Source organism: Carcharodon carcharias, chromosome 13 (assembly GCF_017639515.1).
Source record: "Carcharodon carcharias isolate sCarCar2 chromosome 13, sCarCar2.pri, whole genome shotgun sequence".
NCBI lineage: Eukaryota > Metazoa > Chordata > Chondrichthyes > Lamniformes > Lamnidae > Carcharodon > Carcharodon carcharias.
Genome location: NC_054479.1, coordinates 78,403,960 through 78,430,343, shown reverse-complemented (window position 1 = coordinate 78,430,343; position 26,384 = coordinate 78,403,960). Strand labels below are relative to the sequence as shown.

Sequence of the window (26,384 nt, the reverse complement as noted above, 5' to 3'; positions counted from 1 at the left end):
AAGTGACATCCAGAAAAGAAAATGTCAATATTTTGACCATTTGATCAGAACTGAAAAGCTACAGAGATCTCTACTAGAAAGCAAAGTGGAGGGCAGCAAGACAGTGTTTGACCTAGGTGTAGTTGGATGATGGATGTCACAGAGTGGTTGCAGACGAGCCACGGTGGATGTGTGAGGATGGTGCAAGACAGACAAGCATGACATACCATGATAGCAGATCTCCTGACAGGAGTAGCTACAAGTAGCATCAGCAGCAATGATTTGAGTCCCCATTAGGTGATGATTTGTCTTTAAATATTTTAGTGAAAAATACTTCTTTTTCGTTGATTTTTACTTAAAAGTATCTTTAAAGTAAATATTACAATCAATTCTCCACGTGGAAGTTGAGAATCTCATTCACTGAAATTTCCTGATTATATATCCTTATCATATACTGAATCACCAGAAGCAAGTTTTGAAGAGAGAACAGTTGTTAAGTGAAAGGAGGACTAGATACAAGAACTTGCAATTGGCTAAGGACTGCACAGACCTCAAAATGGGTAACTTGAACTTTATTTTTAGTCTGTGTCAAGCTGACTTGTTTGTTTTAATACATGCAACTGGAACTCTGACACTGACAGAGGCTGCAACAGCATATGTGTATGAAGTGCTCCACCTAGTGTTACAGCACAAATGACACAGCTCCCAACTAATGTACCAAATCTTTGAATTAGAAGGTCATGGGTCCAACGCCCTGTCCAGACCTTCAGCACTCATTTTAGGCTGATACTTCAGAGCAGTATTGAGAATGAGCCTCACTGTCTGTGGTTGGTCTTTATATCGGATCAGGACAAATACTCTAGCTCCCCTCCTTTTTTAATTAACAGTTTTGACATTGCATGAGATAGTGAAATATCTGATGTTTATTAATTCAAGAGAACACACTGTACAGTACATGCAAGCATATTGTTAATGCAAAAGATCCCATGTTCAATCCTGGATTTCGACAATTCTCTCCTATTTTGTTGAATGGCAATGGTAGCATGGTGGATTATATTGATAGACCAATTATCAAGAGTCCCAGCCTCATGCTCCAGTGACATGAGCTCAAATTCCATCACAGCAATTGGGGTTATTTCAATTCAGTTAGTCTCAGCAAGCATTACTGAATGATGATGATGAAACTGTTGTTTCCGGCATGGATTGGTTGGGCTGAATGGCCTATTTCTGTGCTGTACATATCCTTTGTAAAGCCCACTCATATATGAAGGGATTGGGGGGAATGTCCCTTCTCAAGAACGCAAGAATTAGGAGCAGGAGAAGACCATATGTCCCATCATGCCTGCTCTGTCATTCAATACGATCATGGCTGATCTTGGGCTCAAAATTCCATTTTCCTATCCACTGCCCATATCCCTTAATTCCCCGAGAGACCAAAAATCTGTCTATCCCAGCCGTAAATCTACTCAACGATAAAGTATCCACAACCCTCTGGGGCAGTGAATTCCAAAGATTCACAACCCCTTGAGTGAAGTAATTTCTCTTAAACTCAATCCTAAATTATTGGGTCCTTATGCTGAGACTGTGCCCCTGTGTTTTAGATTCCCTGGCCAATGGAAACAATCTCTCAGTATCTACCCTGTCAAGGCCATTCAGAATATGAAAATTTCAATGAGATTGCCTCTCGTTCTTCTGCTCTCCAGAGAACATAGACCCAATTTACTCAGCCTCTCATCATAGGTCAATCGTTTCATCCCAGGGACCAAGTTAATGAACCTTCACAGTACTGGCTCCAAATCATGTATATCCTTCCCTAAATATGGAGACCAAAACTGCACTCAGTATTCTCACCTTCACCTCCTGGATATATGGTAAAGGTATTGAAGACAATTTTCAGTAGTGCATTCAGTTGCTAATGATCCACTTATGCGACATTAAATCGGCGATAGCATGGAGTGGGCAAATTCCCTCTATTCACTTCACCCATTTCCCCTAACATCACCCCCCCCCCCACCCCCGCAACCCACCAACCCCTCTGTGCCTAGTCTGGCCACCTTCTCTTTCTCCTTTTGTTCTCTCCCTCTCTATGGTTCAAAATGTGTTCTCTCCATCCACCCCTCAATTCAAGCAGGGTCATTTAACCTCATGAGTATCTTAAGTTCCAAATGCTGCACCCCACTCGAGAAGTGAAAGATCAGTTTTATGAGGATGTTGATACTGTTATCAGCAGAATCCTTAAGTTACAACATCTTTATCTATTGGGGGATTTCAACACAAGAGTGGGCACAGACTATGAGGCATGGTTCTCCAGCCTCGGACATCATGGCCTGGGAAAGATAAATAAGAACAGAGTTGACCTGAGTCTTTCTGCTGCCTTGCGCTTGGTGTAACGAACACCTTCTTTAAGGACAAAACATATGCCACAAGGTGTTGTGGAGACATCCAAGATCTCCAGCTGGAAAGCACCAGCTGGATCCGATCATCACCAGATGTGACTCTCTGAACAGCATTCTCAACACACACAGATACCACCGCGCTGACTGATATAGATTGCTGCCAGGTACTCCCTGGGATGTAATCCTTGAATTCTCCCTCTCTATTCTCTCTTGCCCACTTTTTATTCTCTGCCTCCTTCTTTATTCTTTCATCGGATTGTGGGCACCGCTGACAAGGCAGCATTTGTTACCCATCCGTAATTACTCTTGAACTGAGTAACTTGCTAGACAACTTGAGTCAACCACATTTTTTAAAAAATTCATTCTCGGGATGTGGGCTTCACTGGCTGGGCCAGCATTTGTTGCCCATCCCTAGTTGCCCTTGAGAAGGCAATAGTGAGCTGTCTTCTTGAACTGCTGCAGCCTATGTGGTGTAGGTACACCCACAGTGCTGTTGAGAAGAGAGTTCCAGGATTTTGACCCAGCGACAGCGAAGGAACGGCGATATATTTCCAAGCCAGAATGGTGAGTGACTTGGAGGGGAACTTCCAGGTGGTGGTGTTCCCATCTATTTGCTGCCCTTATCCTTCCAGACGGTAGTGGTTGTGGGTTTGGAAGGTGCTGTCAAAGTAGTCTTGGTGAATTTCTGCAGTGCTTCTTGTAGATAGTACACACTGGTACTACTGTGTGTCAATGGTTGAGCAAGTGAATGTTTGTGGATGTGGTGCCAATCAAGTGGGCTGCTTTGTCCTGGACGGTGTCAACCTTCTTGAGTTTTGCGGAAGTTGCACTCATCCAGGCAAATGGGGAATATTCCATTACACTCCTGATTTGTGCCTTGTAATGGTGGACAGGCTTTGGGGAGTCAGGAGGTGAGTTACTTGTGGCACGATTCATGACTCTGACCTGCTCTTGTAGCCACAGTATTTATACGGCGAGTCCAGTTCAGTTTCTGGTCAATGGTAACCCCCAGGATGTTAATAGTGGGGGATTCAGTGATGGTAATGCCATTGAACATCAAGGGGTGGTTGGATTCTCTTTTGTTGGAGATGATCATTGCTTGACACTTATGTGGCGTGAATGTTACTCGCCACTTGTCAGCCCAAGCCTGGATATTGTCCAAGCTACATGGACTGAGGAGTCGCGAATGGTGCTGAACATTGTGCAATCATCGGCGAACATCCCCATTCCTGACCTTATGATGGAAGGAAGGTTATTGATGAAGCAGCTGAAGATGGTTGGGCCAAAGATACTACTCTGAGGAACTCCTGCAGTGATGTCCTGGAGTTGAGATGACTGGCTTCCAACAACCTCAACCATTTTCCTTTGTGCTAGGTATGACTCCAACCAGTGTAGAGTTTTCCCCCTGATTCCCATTGACTCCAGTTTTGCTAGGGCTCCTTGATGCTACACTCAGTTAAACGCTGCTTGATGTCAAGGGCAGTCACTCTCACCTATGGGTCTGGAGTCACATGTAGGCAGACCTGGGAAGGACAGCAGATTTCCTTCCCTAAATGACATTAGTGAACCAGATGAGTTTATACAACAATTGACTATAGTTTCACGGTCACTATTACTGGGACTAGTTTTGATTCCAGATTTTATTAACTGAATTTAAATTTCACCAACTGCCATGGTGGGATTTAAACCCATGCCCCCATAACATTAGCCTGGGCCTCTGGATTACTTGTCCAGGGATATTACCACTATGCCACCATCTCAACCCACCTCTCTCCTCCCTCTATTCTCCCTCTTCTCTATTCTCCCTCTCTCTTTCCCTCTCCCTATTCTCTCTCTCTTCTTGGGGCTGGATTCCTTGGAGAAAAGAAGGCTGGGAGGAAACTTGATAGAGGTATTCAAGATCCTGAAGGGTATGGACAAGGTAAATAGTGAGAAACATTTCCCACTCAAGAGAACATCAAGAACTAGAGGGCACCGATTCAAAACAATTGGCAAAAGAATTAAAAATCAGGTGAGGAAAACTTGTTCACCCTGAGGGTGGTTGGAGTCTGGAATGGACTTCCTGAGAGGGTGGTGGAGGCAAGTTCGATTCAGATATTCAAAATGGAATTGGATTGCTATCTAAAAAGAGAGAATGTGCAAGGTTCCGGGGATAAGGCAGGAGTGGAACGAGGCAAAATGCTCTTTCAGAGAGCCAGTGTAGACTCGATGGGCCAAATGGTCTCCTTCTACTCTGTAAGGATTCTATGACTCTCTCTAATCTCCCTCTAGTTTCTCTCTCCTTTCATTTTCTCTCTCCTTTTATTCTCTTTCTCTATTCTCCCTCCATTTATTTTCTATTTCCCTCCTTTTATTCTCCCTCTCTTATTTTCTGTCTGTATTCTATCTATTCTCCCTCTCCTTTTATTCTCCCGCTCCTCTTATTCTTTGTCTGTATTCTCTCTCTCTATTCTCCCTCTACTTTTATTCTCCCGCTCCTCTTATTTTCTGTCTGTATTCTCTCTCTATTCTCCCTCTCTTTTTATTCTCTCTATTCTCCCCCTGTTCTCTCCCTCTCAGAGTCCTTGGTTACGGTCCCGCCCATTTTCCCACGCTGTCCAATGAGGGTATTGTAACTGGGTGGCTGAACCAATGGCGGCGGTTGTTGTTACTGGGTGTGAGAGCGGGAGCCTGCGGCCTCTGGGCCTGTCGGATTTGATGCTTGCTGTTTGAACTCCGGCGCCATGCCCGAGTACCTGGAAGACCCGTCGGTGCTGACCAAGGAGCGGCTGAAGAGTGAGCTGATCGCCCACAGTGTGAAACTGCCGCTGGGGGAGCAGCGCAAAGATGTTTATGTTCAACTTTACCTCAAACACCTGACAGCGCGAAACAGCGGCCGGAGCCCCGACTTCTCCAGTGATGAGGAAGAGAGCGGCCTGGGGGCGGCCCGGGGCCGTGGACGAGGCCGAGCGGGAAAGGTGAGGACCTGGCGCTCCAGCCCTCCTCCCACCTCCCCCGTTTCAGATGGTGAAGTGAAGGGATCAGCAAGTAACCCAGCAGTGGATATTTGGGCAAAGAAATACTGCTTGGGGCCAATACGCCAGGGCTGTGCACCTTAACACCACAGTTGGGCATTTAAAGAATATATGATTTAAATGTTTATATTTATATCAGTTTCTTAGCTTTAATATTGTGTTTGTTATACAGAAAGCCACAAGGAAGACGGATAAAACTAACGTGGGAGAAAAAAATGTAATAGATGTGACTGAGTTGTCAGATGAAGATTTAAAAGGACAGCTTGTACAATACGGGTTTTCTGCAGGTCCTATTGTGGGTAAGTATTAATAACGAATTACACAGTTTTTTTGCAATGTAGGGCTTCCAAGTGTTGAGAGCCTTGACGCAGTTGGCAGGAAATACCCCTAATTCCTTCTACTCTGTAAGGATTCTATGACTCTCTCTAATCTCCTTCTCCCTCTATTTTCTCTCTCCTTTTATTTTCTCTCCTTTTATTCTTTTTCTCTATTCTCCCTGTCCATTTATTTTCTCTCACTATTTTCCCTCCTTTTATTCTCTCTCTATTCTCCCTCTCCTTTTATTCTTCCCCTCCTCTTATTGTCTGTCTGTATTCTCTCTCTCTCTATTCTCCCTCTCCTTTTATTCTCCCTCTCCTCTTATTCTCTGTCTGTATTCTCTCTCTCTCTATTCTCCCTCTCCTTTTATTCCCCCGCTCCTCTTATTCTTTGTCTGTATTCTGTCTCTCTATTCTCCCTCTCCTTTTATTCTCCCGCTCCTCTTATTTTCTGTCAGTATTCTCTCTCTATTCTCCCTCTCCTTTTATTCTCTCTCTTCATTCAAATGATACCTGTGACATTCTTCGTGATTCTTGTAAATGACCTTTAATATGACTTTCCATTGTCACCAGGCACAGCAGTTATAGTCACAGAGGTCTCACAACTAAATCGTCTTGTTTCACCCATTATATAGTTCTTTATTTAGCAGTCTCAATCTCTGTACACCACTCCTGTTACTATATATATATATATGTATACACATACATATGACATGTATTCCTCCTTTCTCAGCCAGGATTTTCCACTGTTCATACTTTGTGTGCCCATGCCACCATTCTGTTCTGGTCCTTTGCAGAGAATGGTTGTCACTGGCAGCAAAGAAATTGTAGGGTTAACTCCTTGTGCACTTAATTCAGTGCTGCTCATGAGTAGGATTCATTCCTTCATATGCCCATTGGGTAACTGCTAGCAGAAACCTGCAAAACATTTGCGGTGAAATTATTGCAACAGTATTTCTTTAAATCCTCATCCAATGCCATTCCATATAATGTCATCCATCTCATGCCATATCCATCCCAAGCCATATCTATCCAATTTTTTTCATCCATCTCGTATCATTCACATCCCATCGATCATCCCAGCCCTTGCTATATCAATAATATAAAAACAAAAAAACTGCGGATGCTGGAAATCCAAAACAAAAACAGAATTACCTGGAAAAACTCAGCAGGTCTGGCAGCATTGGCGAAGAAGAAAAGAGTTGACGTTTCGAGTCCTCATGACCCTTCGACAGAACTAGTTCTGTCGAAGGGTCATGAGGACTCGAAACGTCAACTCTTTTCTTCTTCGCCAATGCTGCCAGACCTGCTGAGTTTTTCCAGGTAATTCTGTTTTTGCCTTGCTATATCAACCCCATCCCATGCATTCCACACTGCCCTCCCCCCACCCCCAGTAAAGATTTCTGTTTTGTGGAAACGCTTCCCTCCTGGTATCTTCAGTAGATTGTTTTGCTGTTCAATTATTGTGTTTGGTATCCATTTCCAAACTTTTGTGGGGAAAATTGCAAAGTGCTGAACACTTTGCATATCACATCTCAAGTGTTATACTTCAGCCTGAGAGAGCAAGTCTTGCCTTTTGGAATGCATGTCACAATGCTGGGATTGTACTGAATTTGAATGCTGAGATTTGATTATGAATCAGGAAAGCTGAAAATGGATTTTTGTTAGGGCACAAGCAAAATGTTTCATATCCCACAAAGCAAGACCCCAGGCCATGTCACTCTTGGCAGCAAGCTTATGGAGACAGTTCGTGCCTTTGTGGGACTGTCACTTTGTGCTGTGTGATTGGAAACTCAGTTTTTCATCGTGCACTGGATGAAAAATCACCTAATGTGGAGATACTGAAGTCGACTACCCTGGACTAAGTAAAGGGGAAAAACAACCAGAGTCACCATTCCTGATTGTGCAGTTACTCTTTCCACTTAACTCGCTGTTACCTAGCTGAAAAAGCGTTACTTATGCTGATCAGTGCTGTCTCTTCCAATAATGTAAGGTGCAGATCACTGTTGTACAAAGCAGTACCCTCTTGTTAAGGGGCTATTTTACTTTTCTCTTATTTTCGCATTTTCTTTTTCTCGCTCTTTGGGGGTATTGAGATTGATAAGTTGCAGGTGAAATGAGTAACATGTCCTAATTCTCTCCTTCATTGTTGTGTAGCCACCACCAGGAAGGTTTATGAGAAGAAGCTGGAGCAGCTGATGGACCAGGGCTCAGTAACTGAGGAAAACCAGCCGAATGGGAGTACAGATTCTGATCAATACAGTGACACAGAAGAAGGTGAATAGACCCTTGTAACTGCCAGTTTATAGGACGAAAATAAGAGGTGCTCTATGGCACTACTATAATACAACTAACACTGAATTTAAAGCCTCAGATTGATGGATTTTCATTCAGAAGGAAAATGTTTATCATGAGCTTTAGTTCTTGTATTATATATTTTGAAATATGAATTCCAGATACTTAACAAAAGTTCTTGAGAATACAAAAATCATTGAGTCCAACTGTTTCTAATTGATATCCACCACAAAAAGAAACAGCTTCCACCCCAATATTCTTCAAATATTTCTCCCTGATTCTCTCTCCTCCTGTTAATCTGAGTTTGTAATTATCTGAGTGAGACCAGAAGGGACTCTGTTCTAGTGTAATGTGATAGTCAGCTGTAGGGTGGCACTCTGGGATGGCTGATTCTATATGAATTGGAAGAGCTTTCCATTACATGAATAAAAATTGCTAGAATATTTCTGAAGCTTAATTTTAACACAGCGTGACTTCTAATGGAGCTCAGCTGAATCTGTGGATTGGCAGTGGAACAGCAGGCTGATGTTTACCTCAGCTGCTGGTTCAAGTGTAAATTAACCATTTATCATACCTCCATAGAATTTCGAGCCCTTGACTAAAAACAGAAAATGCTGGAAATATTCAGCTCACATGACATCTGTGAAGAGAGAAACAGAGTTAACGTTTTAAGTTGATGAAACCAACCGAGTTTTAACTGTATATAGTACAGTACAAGCTTTCCCATTGCCCCAGTTTGCTTTAGCACTACCAAATTTGTGTTCAACGTCAATTAAATGTTTTTGTAAATTCTCCCTGTTAGTCACCCCACGTTCCAATTTGGACTGGTTTAGTGCTGTTTAAAATTCTGCTTGTTTTTTCTCCTCTGTGATAGTGAGATCAGGTGTGTTGAAACCCCAGAAAATTGTAGATTGGATTGTTGGTGATCAGACAGCAATTCCAGAACTTAGTGAATTACCTACCTATCTTTTGATTATTCAGAGATCATAAGTGAAAATAAGGAGCTGTTTACAAGCAAGACCAAGACTCCTGTAATAACCAGGCACAGAAAAACTGAGTACAGTTGGGTAAGTGATTTAGACAGATTATTCCATAACATTTTCAGTCTTGATCCTTCCTCTGTCAAAAATCCAAATATATATTTAAACAATTATATACTATGAGTAAAAATGATTAATAATTTGAATTAAGCAATGCAAATAACAATGGGATTTAGTGCTGAAAAGATTGGTCTTTCAGGTAATTTAAATTGAGAGGAATGCTTTCTGATTTGTATAGTGGTTTTCAAAAATTTTGCACATATCCTATGCTATCAAAGTGAGTGTAAAGTAGCTTGCAGCAATTTGTGAAACACAAAAGTTGCCTACTAAAGTGAAGAAGAATGTTTTATTTCCGGACTTAATATTGAGTTCAACAATTTCAGATCATGATCTCTCTCCTCCATCCTCACCCCCTTTCCGATCCCCCTTTTTCCAATAATTTATAATTTTTTACAAATATATTTTTCTTTTCCCTCTTATTTTTAAATTTATTTCGACCTATTGTTTCATCTCCACCTTTTAGCCCATTTCGATCCCTTCCCCACCCCCACCCCCCCCACCCCACCCCCACTAGGGCCATCTGTCGCTAGCTTGTCTTGCTTGCTACCCTTAATGTCCCCATTAGCACATCCTTTAGATAATATCACCACCGTCAACATCCCTTTGTCCTTTTGTCTACGACATCTTTGGCGGTCTCTTCTTGGCCTCCACCTATCACTGGCCCCCTATCGAGCTCTACCTGTCCTACCCCCCTCTACCAGCTTATATTTCATCTCATTTCTATATGTCTTAGTTCTGATGATTTGAAACATCAACTGTATCCCTCTCTGCAGATGCTGTCAGACCTGCTGTGTTTTTCCAGGTGTTTTTGTTCTAGATTTCCAGCATCTGCAGTATTTTGCTTTTACATAAGAATGTTTTATTGCTGTCGTAATGAGGCACTACATTCTTTATGGCTGTAATTAGACTGTTTGCTGGAGTAACTCACAACTGGTCAATGTTGGTGTTTATGCTCAACATAAGCCTCCTACCACCCTACTTCTCACTCTATTAGTGTGCCCTTCTATTCCTTTCTCCTTCAATGCACTTACCTGACTTGCACCTAACATGCACAGCACATTACACAGTTACTGGTAGATTAATTACACATGGAACATAGTTTGCTGATGGATATGTTAAAGTGTGGAGCGGTGGTGCGCACACATGGGAGAGGGCAGTTCTCTACCAGTAATATGTGTGTGTGTATTTTATATATAGGCTTTCACAACCTGCAGACATCTCAAAGCGCTTTACAGTAAATGAAGTACTTTTTCAATTGTAGTAATTGCTGTAAATGTAGGAAATGTGGCAGGCAATTTGCATGCAGCAAGGTTGCACAAACAGTAGTGGAATATATGACCAGATCAACTAGTTTTTGTTTTAGGGTGTTGCTTATGGATAACTATTGATCAGAACCACTGCTGGGTTTGCAAATTGTTAAAAGGCTACTCGTTCTTTCTGAAATAAAAACAGAAAATGCTAGCAATGCACAAGTCAGTCAGCGTCTGTAAAGCAGCAATGCAGGTCATTGAATACTATTTCAAAGTATAGGCACCATTAACTTATCTTGATAAATACTGACTTACCTGGCCATTTACGGCATTTGCGATTTTTAAAGTTCTCTACTACAGTCAAACCTTAAGAAAATTGATAAAAGGCTAAAGCATTTAAAAGTGTAAAATATCCATGCTCAGATCCCTTTTCTAATGATAGATATCCCTGTTGAATGAATGTGTCAACGCATTGCAAAAGCCTGGATTTATTGATGTAGTGCACTCAAGTGTGTGAGCTCTTTTTAAGCAGTGGGTTGTGAAAATTGCTCACTAACCAGTTCAGTGGTATTTGAATCTTTTTCACCTCATAGGTGCTAGGGCCCAAACAATTGGAACTCAATGTGACAGGCACTTTTACTTAGGTAGGAAAACCATTTCAGCCAATGCTCAAGCTTTGTTATGCTTCAGATTTATCCGTGGTACAGTACAGTGCCATATTTGATATAAAAAAAAATCAAAACAAAGAATAGAAGGTTATAGGAATAAAATTACTTGGCAGAAGCATTTATAAATTGGTTTCCATTGTAATACTTCCAGATTCTTTCTATATTAAAAACAAAAACAGAATTACCTGGAAAAACTCAGCAGGTCTGGCAGCATCGGCGGAGAAGAAAAGAGTTGACTAAAGTTCGGCCGAAGGGTCATGAGGACTCGAAACGTCAACTCTTTTCTTCTCCGCCGATGCTGCCAGACCTGCTGAGTTTTTCCAGGTAATTCTGTTTTTGTTTTGGATTTCCAGCATCCGCAGTTTTTTTGTTTTTTTCTTTCTATATTACCAGTTTTATCTGAAATGTAGTAGTAACCACTTCCAGTCTTAAATAGACTGGTAAAAGAAAACTCTTGGCCTGGCTTCTAGTGATCATTAGAGTTGAAAATCAATTGCCCCCTCATTTTATGGAACTTGCAAAGAAATCAGAATATATTTGTTCTAAAACCATTTGCATTAATTTTGAGAATCTTCCTTTGGACGATAGTGGTTGGGACATGTGAATCCGATGGAGGATGACTTGGATACCATGCTTGAGGGTAACTCTACTGAACTGAACCAGAATTCCCTGGAACTCCCAAGTATAAATTTGATATTTAGTCCTGACTTAAATTGTTACATCTAAGAATCCTACATTTCAGTTTGTATTTTGAAAATTAGATCACAACAGTGCATTGAGTTAAGTCGTCACTTTTTAGATTTGCTTTCTTCTTCTCGCTTCCCTTCTGTCTCCTTGATTTGTCAAGTATAAGATGTTGGTTAACTGTTTGTTTCCACCATTTTTCTCCACCATATTTTATTTGTCAATGATTTGGACACCGCAAAACTTGAGGTTTAGTTTTGTTGTACTTGAATGATAGGCTGTTAAATTTGAGGGGTTCTTGTAAACTTTCTCTCAACTTTAGGGACTTAAATATTTAACTGTGATTGACAGGCATAACAAGTAGGGAAACCTGACAATTATTCCAGTTTCAGGATCACTTAGTAACCTTGAAATCATTTTTGTAAGTATTCCTTTAATCCTTTGCCAGTTCAAATTGAGTGTTGAAAAATTAACTGCATGCAATCATTATATTTTTTATATCTTTCATCATCCTTTCTTTTAACCTTGGATTGGTTTATTTTAATTTCTCTAGCCTTGCTAGTGTGTGTACTTTTTTGTTGTTTACCTTTTGTTTTGAATGCAATTTTTCTATATAAAATTGTTTAGTCTTTTGTTGGGATTGGAGATAATTACACACAGGACACTGGAACTGAGGTGAAAAAGAAACTGAGACCCTTGTGTGTAGAATATTGCATTGGAGTTTAGGGAAGGCAGTCTTTGCCAACAATTTTAGCTTCATATTGAAAATGACTTTGGGCTGAAACCACTGGTTGAGTTTTAAAAGACAGAACATCAGCATTTCTGTGATTTAAAACAGCTAAGATGGTTGAGCATTTGTATAACTACCCTACAAATACCAATTCTATTAAAGCAGAGTCAGGCTGTCTAGAAGAATCTATCAGAGACAATCATCTTAGAGAAATGTGAATGACCCCCATACCTTGACCCATTCACAAAACATCCAGACAGCAACTGTATTCAGTTGGGTGTGGAACAAACCACTAAATGCAATCACTTTGGACAATGGACCCTGGGTGATAAAGGAACTCTTCCAGCTATAATCTCATCATGCCTAAACCATAGACCTGGAACCAACTTGCTATGACCATGCTTGGGTAACTGGTCAGGTTGTGACGAGAGATCATGATGAGTAAACTAACCCCTTTTGTGTTAAGAAACTGTTTTTCTCCAGACCAGGCAGAACAGAAGAAGCGGAGATATGGAAGAATAAGGTCCCTGAGTAAGGGCAAACAAACATGTACCTACAGACATCTCTCCCCCTCTCTGGCTCCTTCCCTCATCTCTCTCTGGTTCCCCCCTTCCCCCCATCTTTCTCTCTCTGGCTCCCCCACCCTCCCCATTTCTCTCTTGCTGGCTCCGCCCCCCCCACCCTCCCACCTGATCCCATCTCTCTTTCCCTGGCGCTCTCCCCCTCCGCTTCCCCATTTCTCTCTCTCTCTGGCTCCCCCTCACTCTATCTCGCACCCCACGGCATCCCCTCGCTAGTTATTTTCACGCAAAAAAATTTCAGTAGGTTTGTCAAATATGGTTTCCCTTTCATAAACCCATGTTAAATTTGTCTAATCCTATTGCTATTTTCTTAACTGTCCTGTTCTCACATTCTTTATAGTAGACTCTACCATTTTCCCTTCTATATTGTTAGGGTAACCAGACTATAATTCGCTTTTTTCTCCCTCCCTTTTTGAAATGGTGCAGTAACATTTGCCACCCTCCAATCTTTGGGGAATGTTCCAGAATCTACAGAATTTTGGAAGATGAAGCATCCACTATTTCCAGGCCACCTCCTTTAGTACCCTGTGATGTAGATTATCAGGCCAAGGGGATTTATCAGCTTTCAGTCCCATTAATTTCTCCAGCACTATTGTTTTAGTCATGCTAATTTCTTTCAATTCCTCCTCCTCACGAGTCCCTTAGTTCCCGAGCATTTCTGGGAAGTTGTTTGTGTCTTCCTCCATCAAGACAGAACTCGAGTAGTTGTTTAATTGCTCTGCCATTTCCTTGTTTTTTTATTATAAATTCTCCCATTTTGATCTGTAAGGGACCTACAGTTGTCTCCGCTAATCTTTTCCTTTTTACATACTTATAGAAGCTTTTACAGTCCACTTTTAGGTTCCTTGCAAGTTTACTCTCATATTCTCTTTTTCCCCTCTTAATCAATCACTTCGACTGCCTTAGCTGAATTCCAAACTGCTCCCAATCCTCAGGCTTGCTACTTTTTCTAGCAACTTTATATGACTCCTTTTTGGACCTAATACTATCCTTAAGTTCTTTTGTTAGCCATGGTTGGGCTGCTTTTCCTGTTGTGTTTTTGTGCCAGAAAGGAATGTATAACTGTTGCAATGCATACATTCATTCCTTAAATATTAGTCATTGTCTATCCACTGTCATGCCATTTAATGAAGTTCCCCAATCTATCTTAGCCAACTCAATCCTCATACCTTCGTAATTTCCTTTGGTTAGATTATACAATTTGTATACTCTGCAGTAACAAGGATCAGGAAAGAAGGGCCCTTGAGTAATTGACTTAAAAGATTTACTTTAAAGGGATAAGTCATGGCAGGAGCGCTCAAAGCTGTGTTGTGCTCCATGTGGGAAGATGGGGACATTTCCAGTGCCCAGGACCAGCATGTGTGCAGGAAGTGTGCCCAGCTGCAGCTCCTGGAAGCTCGGGATTCAGAGCTGGAACAGCGGCTGGGGACACTGTGGAGCATCTGCGAGTCTGAGAGCATCGTGGATAGCACGTTTAGAGAGGTGGTCACACCGCAGATGAAGGGACTTGAGGAAGGAAGGGAATGGGTGACCACCAGGCAGTCGAAGAGAAACAGGCAGGTAGTTCAGGAGTCCCTTGGGGTCCCACTCGCAAATCGGTATTCCATTTTGGAGGCTGATGAGGGCACTGGTTCCTCCAGGGAGTGCGGACAGAGCCAAGCTTCTGGCACCACAAGCAGCCTGTCTGTACAGGAGGGGAAGCAGAGCAAGAGTAATAGGAGATTCTATATTCAGGGGAACAGATAGGGCTACTGTGGCCGTCAGAGTGACTCCAGGATGGTATGTTGCCTCCTTGGTGCCAGGGTCTGGGATGTCACTGAACGGCTGCAGGGCATCCTGAAGGGGGAGGGTGATAAGGCAGAGGTCATGATATATGTTGGTACCAATGACATAGGTAAAAAGAAGGATGAGGTCTTGCATCAAGAATTCAGGGAGTTAGGCAGTAGACTAAAAAGCAAGACCTCTCGGGTTGTAATCTCTGGATTACTCCCAATGCCACGTGCTAGCGAGCTCAGAAATAGGAGAATAACACAGATGAATGAGTGGCTTAAGAGTTGGTGCAGGAGGGAGGGTTTTAGATTCCTGGATCACAGGGACCATTTCTGGGGAAGGTGGGACCTGTACAAGTGGGGCAGTCTACATCTGAACCAGCGTGGGACTAACATCCTTGTGGGTGTGTTTGCTAGTGCTGTTGGGAGGAGTTTAAACTAATTCGGCAGGGGGATGGGACACAGAATGTTAGCAGGATAGGGACATATCATGATACAGTAAAACAATCAAGTCAGAGGGAGTACAGCTGCATTAAGCTTCAAGGGAGTAAGGCAAGGCTGGATGGCCACTACTTTAATGCCAGGAGTATTACAGGTAAAACGAATGAGGTAAGGGTGAGGATTGAGTTGTGGAATTGTGATATAGTAGCCATCACCGAGACATGGTTGAGGGAAGGGTAGGATGGCAGCTCAACATTCTGGGATATAGAATCTTCAAGCGAGACAGGGAAGCGGGTAAAAGAGGAGGAGGTGTTGCATTATTAGTTAAGGAGTCAGTTACTGCAGTAAGGAGAGATGATATCTTGGAGGGGCAATCGAAAGAAGCTTTGTGGGTACAGCTTAGGATTAAAAGGGGGCAATCACATTGTTAGGTGTTTATTTTAGATCCCCAGATAGTCAGCGGGAAATTGAGGAGCAAATATGTGCACAATTTGTGGAGGTGTGTAAAAACAATAACAAAATGGTAATTATATTAGGTGATTTCAGCTTTCCCAACATTAATTGGGATAGACATAATGTTAAAGGCTTGGATGGAGTGGATTTCTTGAAATGTGTACAGGAGAACGTTTTAGGTCAGTATGTAGAGGGTCCAACAAGGGACGGTGCATTGCTGGACCTAATTCTGGGCAATGAAGCCAGACAAGTGGCTGAGGTGATGGTGGGCGAGCATTTTAATGATAGCGACCACAACATGGTACAGTTTAAGTTTGTTATGGACAAAGAAATCAACTAGTTGCAAAAAAATGTTTTGGATTAGGGGAGAGTGGATTTTAGTAAAATAAGACAGGATCTGGCCAAGGTAGACTGGGAACAGTTACTTGTGGGGAAATCTACAGAGGAACAGTAGGGGGGTGTTCAAAAAGGAAATGGGGAGGGTACAGGCTCAACATGTTCCCTCTAGGGTGATAGGAAGGAGTAACAAGTCCAGAGAACCATGGATGACTAGAGATACTCAGGTTACGATGAGAAGGAAAAGAGAGGCTTTTAGCAGGTACAAGGGAAGCAAATCAGCAGAGGCATTAGTGGAGTACAGACAATGCAGGCTGAAGCTTAAGAAAACAATTAGGAGAGCAAAGAGGGGATATGAGAAAGCTCTGGCTGGTAAAAGTAGGGAAAATCCCAAGATATTCTATAAGTATATCAATGGGAAGAGGATAACCAGGGAAAGAGTAGGGCCCATATGGGACCAAGGGGGCAATTTATGGGTGGAGCCAGAGGACATCGCTAGAGTGTTGAATGAATACTTTACGTCCGTCTTCACCCAAGAGAATGAGGATGAAGGTATCGAATTCGGGGAAAGAGACTGTAAGGTTCTTAAACAAATTGATATAGGGAGTGACAAGGTATTGGAGGTGTTGGCAGGCTTAAAAGTGGACAAATCTCCAGGTCCGAATGATTTGTGTCCCAGACTGCTGAGGGAGGCAAGGGAGGAGATCACAGGGGCTCTGACCCAAATTTTTAATTCCTCTCTGGCCACGGGGGAGGTGCCAGAGAACTGGAGAACAGCTAATGTGTTTCTGCTATTTAAGAAGGGTTGTAGAGATAAGCCAGGGAACTACAGGCCAGTGAGTCTCACGTTAGTGATAGGAAAACTATTGGAGAAATTTCTGAAGGAGAGTATCTCTCTCCACTTTGAGAGGCAAGGTTTGGTCAGGGATAGTCAGCATGGCTTTGTCAGAGGGAGGTCATGCCTAACAAATTTGAATTTTTTGAGGAGGTGACCAGGTGTGTAGATGAGGGTAGCGCAGTTGATTTAGTTTATATGGATTTCAGCAACACCTTTGACAAGGTCCCACATGGGAGACTTGTAAAGAAGGCAAAGGCACATGGGATACAGGGTAATTTGAAAAGGTGGATTCAAAATTGGCTTAGTTGTTGGAAGCAGAGGGTGATGACAGAAGGATGCTTTAGTGACTGGAAGCCAGTGTCCAGTGGCGTACCACAGGGTTCTGTGCTGGGTCCCCTGTTATTTGTCATTTATAAAAACGACATAGATGACTATTTGGGGGGTAGAATTAGTAAGTTTTCGGATGACACAAAGATTGGCCGGGTGGTTAACAGTGAGGTTCAGTGTCTTGGGCTACAGGAAGATATAGACGGGATGGACAGATGGGCAGATAAGTGGGAGATGGAATTTAATCCTGAAAAGTGTGAGGTGATACACTTTGTAAGGAGTAATTTGACAAGGCAGTATTCAGTGAACGGCATGGCACTAGGAAGTTCTGAGGAACAAAGGGACGTTGGCATGTGTGTCCATAGATCCATGAAGGTGGAGGGGCATGTTAGTGCGGTCATGAAAAAAGCTTACGGGACACTTGCCTTTATCAATCGAGGCATAGGTTACAAAAGTAGGGAGGTCATGTTGGAGTTGTATAGAACCTTGGCGAGGCCACAGCTGGAGTAATGTGTGCAGTTCTGGTCGCCACATTATAAGAAGGATGTGGATTGCACTGGAGGGGATGCAGAGGAGATTCACCAGGATGTTGCCTGGGATGAAACATTTAAGTTATGAAGAGAGGTTGGATAGACTTGGGTTGTTTTCATTGGAACAGAGAAGACTGAGGGGCGACCTGATTGAGGAGTACAAGATTATGAGGGGCATGGACAGGGTGGATAGGGAGCAGCCTTCGTTGAAGGGTCAGCCACAAGGGGACATAAGTCCATGGTGAGGGGCAGGAGGTTTAGGAGGGATGTGAGGAAAAAATTTTTTACTCAGAGGGTGATGACGTTTTGGAAAGCACTGCCTGGGAGGGTGGTGGAGGCGAGTTGCCTCACATCGTTTAAAAAGTACCTGGATGAGCGCTTGGCACGTCATAACATTGAAGGCTATGGGCCAAGTGCTGGTAAATAGGATTAGGTAGGTAGGTCATGTGTTTCTCACGTGTCGGTGCAAGTTCAGGGGGCCGAAGGGCCTCTCCTGCACTGTGATTCTGTAACCCTAGCTTCAGATCGGATTACTTCACCTTCCGTCCTACTGAAGAATTCTATCATGTTTTGGTCACTGTTCCCTAAAGGATCCCGCACAACAATATTATTAATTACAAAACAAAAACAGAATTACCTGGAAAAACTCAGCAGGTCTGGCAGCATCGGCGGAGAAGAAAAGAGTTGACGTTTCGAGTCCTCATGACCCTTCAACAGAACTAGGTGAATCCAAGAAGGGGTGAAATATAATCTGGCTTAAGGTGGGTGGGTATGTGTGGGTGGGTATGTGTGTGTGGGTGTGTGTGTGGGTGAGTGTGGGTGTGTGTGTGTGTAGAAGTGGAGGGGGGGTGTGGTTGTAGGGACAAGCAAGCGGTGATAGAAGCAGATCATCAAAAGATGTCACAGACAAAAGAGCACATAGGTGTTGAAGTTGGTGATATTATCTAAACAAATGTGCTAATTAAGAATGGATAGTAGGGCACTCAAGGTATAGCTCTAGTGGGGGTGGGGAGAGCATAAAAGATTTAAAAATATTTAAAAATAATGGAAATAGAGGGGAAAAGAAAAATCTATATAATTTATTGGAAAAAAACAAAAGGAAGGGGGAAGAAACAAAGGGAGTGGGGATGGAGGAGGGAGTTCAAGACCTAAAGTTGTTGAATTCAATATTCAGTCCAGAAGGCTGTAAAGTGCCTAGTCGGAAGATGAGGTGTTGTTCCTCCAGCTTGCGTTGGGCTTCACTGGAACAATGCAGCAAGCCAAGGACAGACATGTGGGCAAGAGAGCAGGGTGGAGTGTTAAAATGGCAAGCGACAGGGAGGTTTGGGTCATTCTTGCAGACAAACTGCAGGTGCTCTGCAAAGCAGTCACCCAGTTTACGTTTGGTCTCTCCAGTGTAGAGGAGACCACATTGGGAGCAATGAATACAGTAGACTAAGTTGGGGGAAATGCAATTGAAATGCTGCTTCACTTGAAATGAGTGTTTGGGCCCTTGGATGGTGAGGAGAGAGGAAGTGAAGGGGCAGGTGTTACATCTTTTGCGTGGGCATGGGGTGGTGCCATAGGAGGGGGTTGAGGAGTAGGGGGTGATGGAGGAGTGGACCAGGGTGTCGTGGAGGGAACGATCCCTACGGAATGCCGAGAGGGGGTGAAGGAAAGATGTGTTTGGTGGTGGCATCATGCTGGAGTTGGCGGAAATGGCGGAGGCTGATCCTTTGAATGCTGAGGCTGGTGGGGTGATAAGTGAGGACAAGGGGGACCCTATCATGTTTCTGGGAGGGAGGAGAAGGCGTGAGGGCGGATGCGCGGGAGATGGGCCGGACACGGTTGAGGGCCCTGTCAACGACCATGGGTGGAAAACCTCGGTTAAGGAAGGAGGAGGACATGTCAGAGGAACTCTTTTTGAAGGTAGCATCATCGGAACAGATGCAACGGAGGCGAAGGAACTGAGAGAATGGGATGGAGTCTTTACAGGAAGCGGGGTGTGAGGAGCTGTACTCAAGGTAGCTGTGGGAGTCGGTAGGCTTGTAATGGATATTGGTGGACAGTCTATCACCAGAGATTGAGACAGAGAGGTCAAGGAAGGGAAAGGAAGTGTCAGAGATGGACCACGTGAAAATGATGGAGGGGTGGAGATTGGAAGCAAAATTAATAAATTTTTCCAAGTCCCGACGAGAGCATGAAGCAGCACCGAAGTAATCATCGATGTACCGGAGAAAGAGTTGTGGAAGGGGGCCAGAGTAGGACTGGAACAAGGAATGTTCCACATACCCCATAAAGAGACAGGCATAGCTGGGGCCCATGCGGGTACCCATAGCCACACCTTTTATTTGGAAGAAGTGAGAGGAGTTGAAGGAGAAATTGTTCAGTGTGAGAACAAGTTCAGCCAGATGGAGGAGAGTAGTGGTGGATGGGGTTTATTTGTTAACCCCTTCTCATGGCATGATACCAAATCTAGAATAGTCTGTTCCCTAGTCAGTTCCTCAATGTACTGGTCTAAAAAACCATCTCGTACACACTCCAGGAATTCATCCGCCATTGTATTATTGCTAATTTGGTTTGTCCAGTCTATCTTTAGATGAAAGTCACCCATGATTACTGTAGCACCCTTGTTACATGCATCTCTAATTTCCTGTTTAATACTGTCCCCTACCTTATTACTACTGTTTGGTGGCCTATAGACAACACCCACTAATGTTTTCTGCCCCTTGTTGCTTCTTAGCTCCAACCAGACTGATTCTACATCTAGATTTTCAGAGCTAGTATCCCCTCTCACTATTGCACTGATTTCATCCTTAACTAACGACACCACGCTACCTCTTTGTTTGTCTGTCTGTCCTAAATATCGAAAACTCTGGGAATTCAGTTCCCAGCCTTGGTCACCTTGTAACTATGCTTCCATAATCACAATCACATTGTACCCATTTACATCCATTTGCGCTGTAATTCATCTACCTTATTGCAGATGCTCCATGCATTCAGATACAGTGCCTTTAGACTTGTCTTTTAAAAAGTTTATACATCTTTTTTGTACTATGGCCATATTTGCTGCCAGCCCTTGTTTCCTCTGCCTTCCACTTTAGCTTTTTACATTTCTGTCTTTCATTCTTCTTTGTTTTCCTCTCATGTCTCCCCGCTGGGTTTCCCTGCCAATCTTGTTTAAACACACCCCTACAGTACTAGGAAACCCTGCGAGGACATTGGTCTTGGTCCTACTGGGGTGCAACATGTCCAACTTGTACACGTCCTATCTTCCCCAGAATCACCCCCAATGCCTCAGAAATCTGAATCCCTCCCTCCTACATCATCTCTCCAGTATTCATCTGGTCTATTCTCCTATTCCTCATCTCGCTAGCTCATGGCACTGGGAGTAAGCTTTATAATTTGTTTCCTAGTTCTGCTTTCAAGACCTCATCCCTCTTTTTTACCTATGTTGTTGGTACTGGTATGGCTGTTCACCCTCCCCTTCAGAATGTCCACCAGCTGCTCAGTGACATCCTTGACCCTGGTGTCAAGTCTGTGGCTGCAAAAATATCTATCTGTTCCCCTTATGATAGAATCTCCTATCACTATTGCTCTCCAACTCTTTTTTTTCTCCACCTCTGTGCAGCTAAGCCACTCATGGTGCCACAGACTTGGCTGTTGATGCATTCCTTTAAGAAACCATCTCCCCCAGCAGTATCCAAAATGGAAAATCTGTTAGGGTTTTGGACCCAGGGGACTCCTGCACTACCTGCCTAGTGCTTTTACTCTGGCAGTCACCCATTCTCTTTCTGCCTGTACATTCTTTACCTGCGGTGTGACCACCTCACTGGAGAGGTTCGATGCTATTTCCCTTCAGAAAAGCTGATGACGTATTTGCACAGAGCTTTTAAAATATATCTGCACAGAACTTTTTTAAATGTGTGTGTGTATATTTTGCTCTAGAAAAATGGAAGAGTTCTAATCTCTCTCAACTGCACCTGCCATGATTAATGCTAGACCCATAGATAGGCCTTTTTAGAGGTAAAGTGATTTAATTTAGTTTTCTTCCTTACACCAGAATGCTTGAGTGCTGTGTGGGGTAAATCTAAATAAATATTTTATGCAGAAGAACTGCTGAACTGCCATATGCCAGATGACCAGTCATCCCAGCAAATCAGAAATTGGAGCAAAAATCAGGGAAGTTGCTAATTCCTGTATTGCAGAGTTGACTCTTTTTAATTGTACATCCCTGTGGAGTTTTGGGTCTTTTGTTTCTATTGTTTTAAAGTCACTCACTACAACAAAACTTGTAGTGAAAGCATTATAATCATTTCTAATTTTATAGGTTGAACAAAAAGAAGTACTGAAGGACAACTTGCTGGAAGAAATGTTCCCAAATCAGGCACCAACACCTACAGGGATCAGGTAGGGTAGGGGTTGTTATTCTTTTTATATCTTTCAGTAACACATTGGAAGCTGGTTGCTGTGGTGCCCCCTCAGTCATATCACAAACATTTCAGTCTGGTGTACCTAAAATGGAGCTTAAACCTCTTTACAAAGGTTTAAATTCATGGGACACTGGCACCAGAGAAAACAGTTCCATTTGGAGAGACCCCACCTAAACCGGGCTGGGACTAGTGTCCTGGCGAATCGAATAACTGGGCTGGGAAATAAGGCTTTAATCTAATAAGGAGAGAGGGAGGGTTCAGGTAAGAAATCTTAAAGTCTAAAGAGAAGAATCAAGTCTATCGAACAGAGTAGTAAAATCAAACAAGCTGTGTCAGAAAGAGACAGTTTAATAGCAGTAATAGGACAGTTCCAACTTTTTAAAATTAATTTATGGGATGTGGGCTTCACAGACTAGGCCAGCATTTATTGCCCATCCCTAATTGCCCTTGAGAAGATGGTGGTGAGCTGCCTTCTCGAACCGCTGCAGTCCATGTGGTGCAGGTACATCCACAATGCTGCTAGCAAGGGAGTTCCAGGATTTTGACCCAGCGACAGTGAAGGAACAGTGATATATTTCCAAGTCAGGATGGTGTGTAGCTTGGGGGGAACTTCCAGGTGGTGGTGTTCCAATATGTCTTCTAACTGAGGCTGAACCAGGGGAAAATATAATAAATAGCTAAAACTAAAGGTGTTATATATGAACGGGCAAATCATTTGTAACAAGATAGATGAATTAATAGCGCAAGTAGAAATAAATAGACTCATAGACATTTACAGCACAGAAAGAGGCCCCGTTTTCCAGCGCTTGGCCTATAGCCCTAGAGGCTATGGCAATGCAAGTGAATACCTAAATACTACATAAATGTTACAAGAGTTTCTGACTCAACCACCCTTTCAGGCAGCGAATTCCGGACTCCCACCACCCTCTGGGTAAAAAAATTTCTCCTCAACTCCCCTCTTCACCTTCTACCTCGTAACCTAAATCTGTGACCCTGGTTATTGGCCCTTCTGCTAATGGAAAAAGTGCTTTCCACTCCACCCTATCTATACCCCTCCATCTTACACACCTCTATCAGGTCCCCTCTCAACCTTCACTACTCCAAGGAAAACAATGCCAGCCTATCAAATCTTTCCTCATAGCTCAGACCCTGCAGCCCAGGCAGCATCCTGGTGAATCTCCTCTGCATCCTCTCCAGTGCAATCGCATTCTTCCTATAATGTAGTGACCAGAACTGCACGCAGTACTCCAGTTGTGACCTAACCAGCATTTTATATAATTCCAGTGTAACCTCCCTACTCTTGCCTTTATTAGCCGAGGTATAGAATACAAGTATCCCATATATCTTAAGCACCTTATCTACCTGCCCTGCTACCTTAAAGGATCTGTGGATATGCACACCAAGGCCCCCTCTGATCTTCAGTAATTTCCAGGATCCTACTATTCATTACATCACACTTTTCCAGGTTGAATTCCATTTGCCACTGCTCTGCCTACCTGACCAGTCCATTGATATCCTCTTGCAGTTTACAGCTATCCTCCTCACTATTTACCACCCAACCAACTGTAGTGTACCTTTCAGCCCTCTTAAGCCAATATCCCATTAGCCTTTTAAATTGATTTTTTAACCAGTCCAGTTTTTAATAATTTCTCCGACCCCCTAAATCTCTGCTGCTTCATAGGTCCTAGCTTCTCATGGTTTATAAAACATTGATCTAAATTTCTTGGGTTCAAAGCAGATGCCCTCATATTTTCCCAAATGAACTCCATCTGCCAGAGTTTGGCTCACTCGCTTAATCTATCAAAATCCCTTTACAGCTTTCTACTCCCACCTATGTTATTTACTGTGCCATTATTAAAGTTCTTTATTCCTTCATCTAAGTTATTTATAAACATAGTAGACAAACTGAAGATCTGTGGTGAATACTACTAGTCACATTCTGCCTGGACTACGTACCCATTATCCCTATTCTTTGTCTCTAAACAATTCCCCATCCAAATACTCACTCAGATGCAATTCAATGGACAAATGTTGCTCGGCCCAGTGTGTTACTTTCAGGAACTTTTTCAGTGATGTGTACCTTGCATTGAACTTGGTAATTTTTGTCATACAGTCACTACACTAAATTAATGCAAGCTTATTGTATCAAACAGATGGCCACCAGCAAAAAACATTGTGTGACTGGTACCACCTCCAGTTATGTACATTGAAGAACATGCTGTGCAAATGAATTTTTGTTTTTGTTTTCTCACCTCACCAACATTATTGTGGAACCATCAGCTGGCTTCACCATTATTATAATCTCAGAATTGCACTAAGCTGCATCTTTGTATGAGATCTTGCCAGTATCTGGTAGAGGTGTGTATTCATACTGAGGGTCTGTGATTAACTGAAATTTTACTTGGAGCTTTCAACATTCAAAATAAACATCTAAACTTTTTTTTACAAAAAACATAATTATTGGGTGACCGTTTGTAACTAAGCCCTACAATTTAATGTAATATTTTAAATAACTTTGTATCCATACTGTACAACAGATTAAGTCTATCAAGTAGTTCACTCAAGGCCAGGAATAGAATCTTAATATTCCAGATTACCAAGTATTCTGGAATGGTGAAGAAGGAAAACAAAGTGGAGTCTAGCAGTATTGATTAAGAATGATGTTACAGTTATAAATGGGATTTACTATGGTTCTAGGACTGAATCTATTTGGCAGTCTATTTATTGTAGGAGCCATCCTAGCTAAGCCTAATTTTGTCCTTGGTCAAAATCCACACATGCAAACACACAGACACATTCCCAGCAGAAGTCATTAAATGGGGATCGAGCTCATCTCTCTAATCCACGGTGTGCTGACAAGGGATTGAACCTGGAGCCTTCTAGGGCATACTTACTGGGAACATTAGGCCGTCAAAGAGCAAGCAAATATAAAGTTTTTTTTCAATGGGCCTATTGCTCTTAAAAACCCGTCTATTGCTCTTAAAAACCCAAAATGCAATTCAAAGTTTTAAGGTCTGTAGTAAGACTAAAGTATCCTAATGTTTTTATCTGCTCCATTCTGCCTGACTCTTTGTAGTGCCACTTGCCGGAGACCAATTAGAGGGGCTGCTGGGAGACCAATTGAGTTCATGTTCAAGGATGCACTTCCAAGAAGGCCTTTACCCAAAATCCAGCCAGTGACGCAGGTCAAACCAGAGAAGAGTAAAAATCACCGCTCTGTCTCCATCTGGATGCAGATTGTGGTGCTCCTCATCGTGGCATTCTTCCTGTTCTTGGTGTATCAAGCCATGGAAACAAACAAAGGGAATCCATTCCCCGTCATCCCCGAGGGTTCCTCTAAGTCAGCGGCTGGCAGTCACCAATGAGTAGGACAGCTAATCGTGGCTACATCCTCGAGTTCAAATGTGAATGAACAGTTTTGTTTTTTATATTTGAGCAGAGACTGGGGTAGGGGGATTATTGGGAGGAAAGTGATCACGTGCAAATGTTTAATAACGGCAGAAAAGGAAAATGGACATCTGATTTCTGCTTTGGAGATGGACCATTATGTATCAGGTCTCTGTGCCATATAAGGAAAAAAACTCGTAAAAATTACAGTCTCAGACTTTTTTGTAAACTATTTTTCTAAATTTAGAATTTCTTCACTTTTTTAAAAAAAACAATTGATCTGGGTACAATTGGCACAGTGAGGGTAAGATATAATGTGATGCTACAATGTGTGTTTGTAGCCATTTTAAGTAGTGACCAATAAGGATTATATATGATGTCAGTAGTAATGTTGAATCTTTTATACCTTTTGAGGTGTGGTTAGACTGGGCATGAGCTCAAAGATCTATGTTCTAAAAATAATACTGTGATCCATGTAATGTTAGTTGAATTGTGTTGATCTGGTAAAATGAGGATTAAACTACAATAAAAGTTTTCTGCATTGCTGCTTATAGCAAGAAGTACATCTACTTCTGGCAGAATATGTTTGAAAAACATTGCATCTGTCAGTGAAGAATGTAATTGGATAGAAGTACAAATTGCACAATGAACCTTGGCACATGCCAATCTGTGGCATCAGATATTCTTCACTGTGAGGTTTTCATTGTTAGATCATTGTCTTTTACTAGAGTGTGCTTACAGGCATAACATAGACTTGTGTATTTTAATTGTCTAGAACCATGTCTTTTTAGAAGTCATATTTATTAGCAATACTAAATGTTCTTATTAAAATAAAATGACTAAAATAATGATGACAATGGAGCTCGTATGCATCTTA

At 42.5% G+C, this 26,384-nt stretch overlaps 1 protein-coding gene across 1 annotated transcript; it reads left to right on the top strand.

Moving 5' to 3' along the window:
- The first annotated feature begins 5,006 nt into the window (after positions 1-5,006).
- On the top strand, positions 5,007-26,352 carry LOC121286446 (lamina-associated polypeptide 2-like). The gene is made up of 6 exons (XM_041203565.1): positions 5,007-5,332; positions 5,562-5,688; positions 7,864-7,983; positions 8,983-9,068; positions 22,018-22,097; positions 25,197-26,352. The coding sequence occupies exons 1-6, from the start codon at positions 5,099-5,101 to the stop codon at positions 25,483-25,485; spliced, it is 936 nt and encodes a 311-aa protein (XP_041059499.1). The 5' UTR covers positions 5,007-5,098; the 3' UTR covers positions 25,486-26,352.
- The last annotated feature ends 32 nt before the right edge of the window (positions 26,353-26,384 follow it).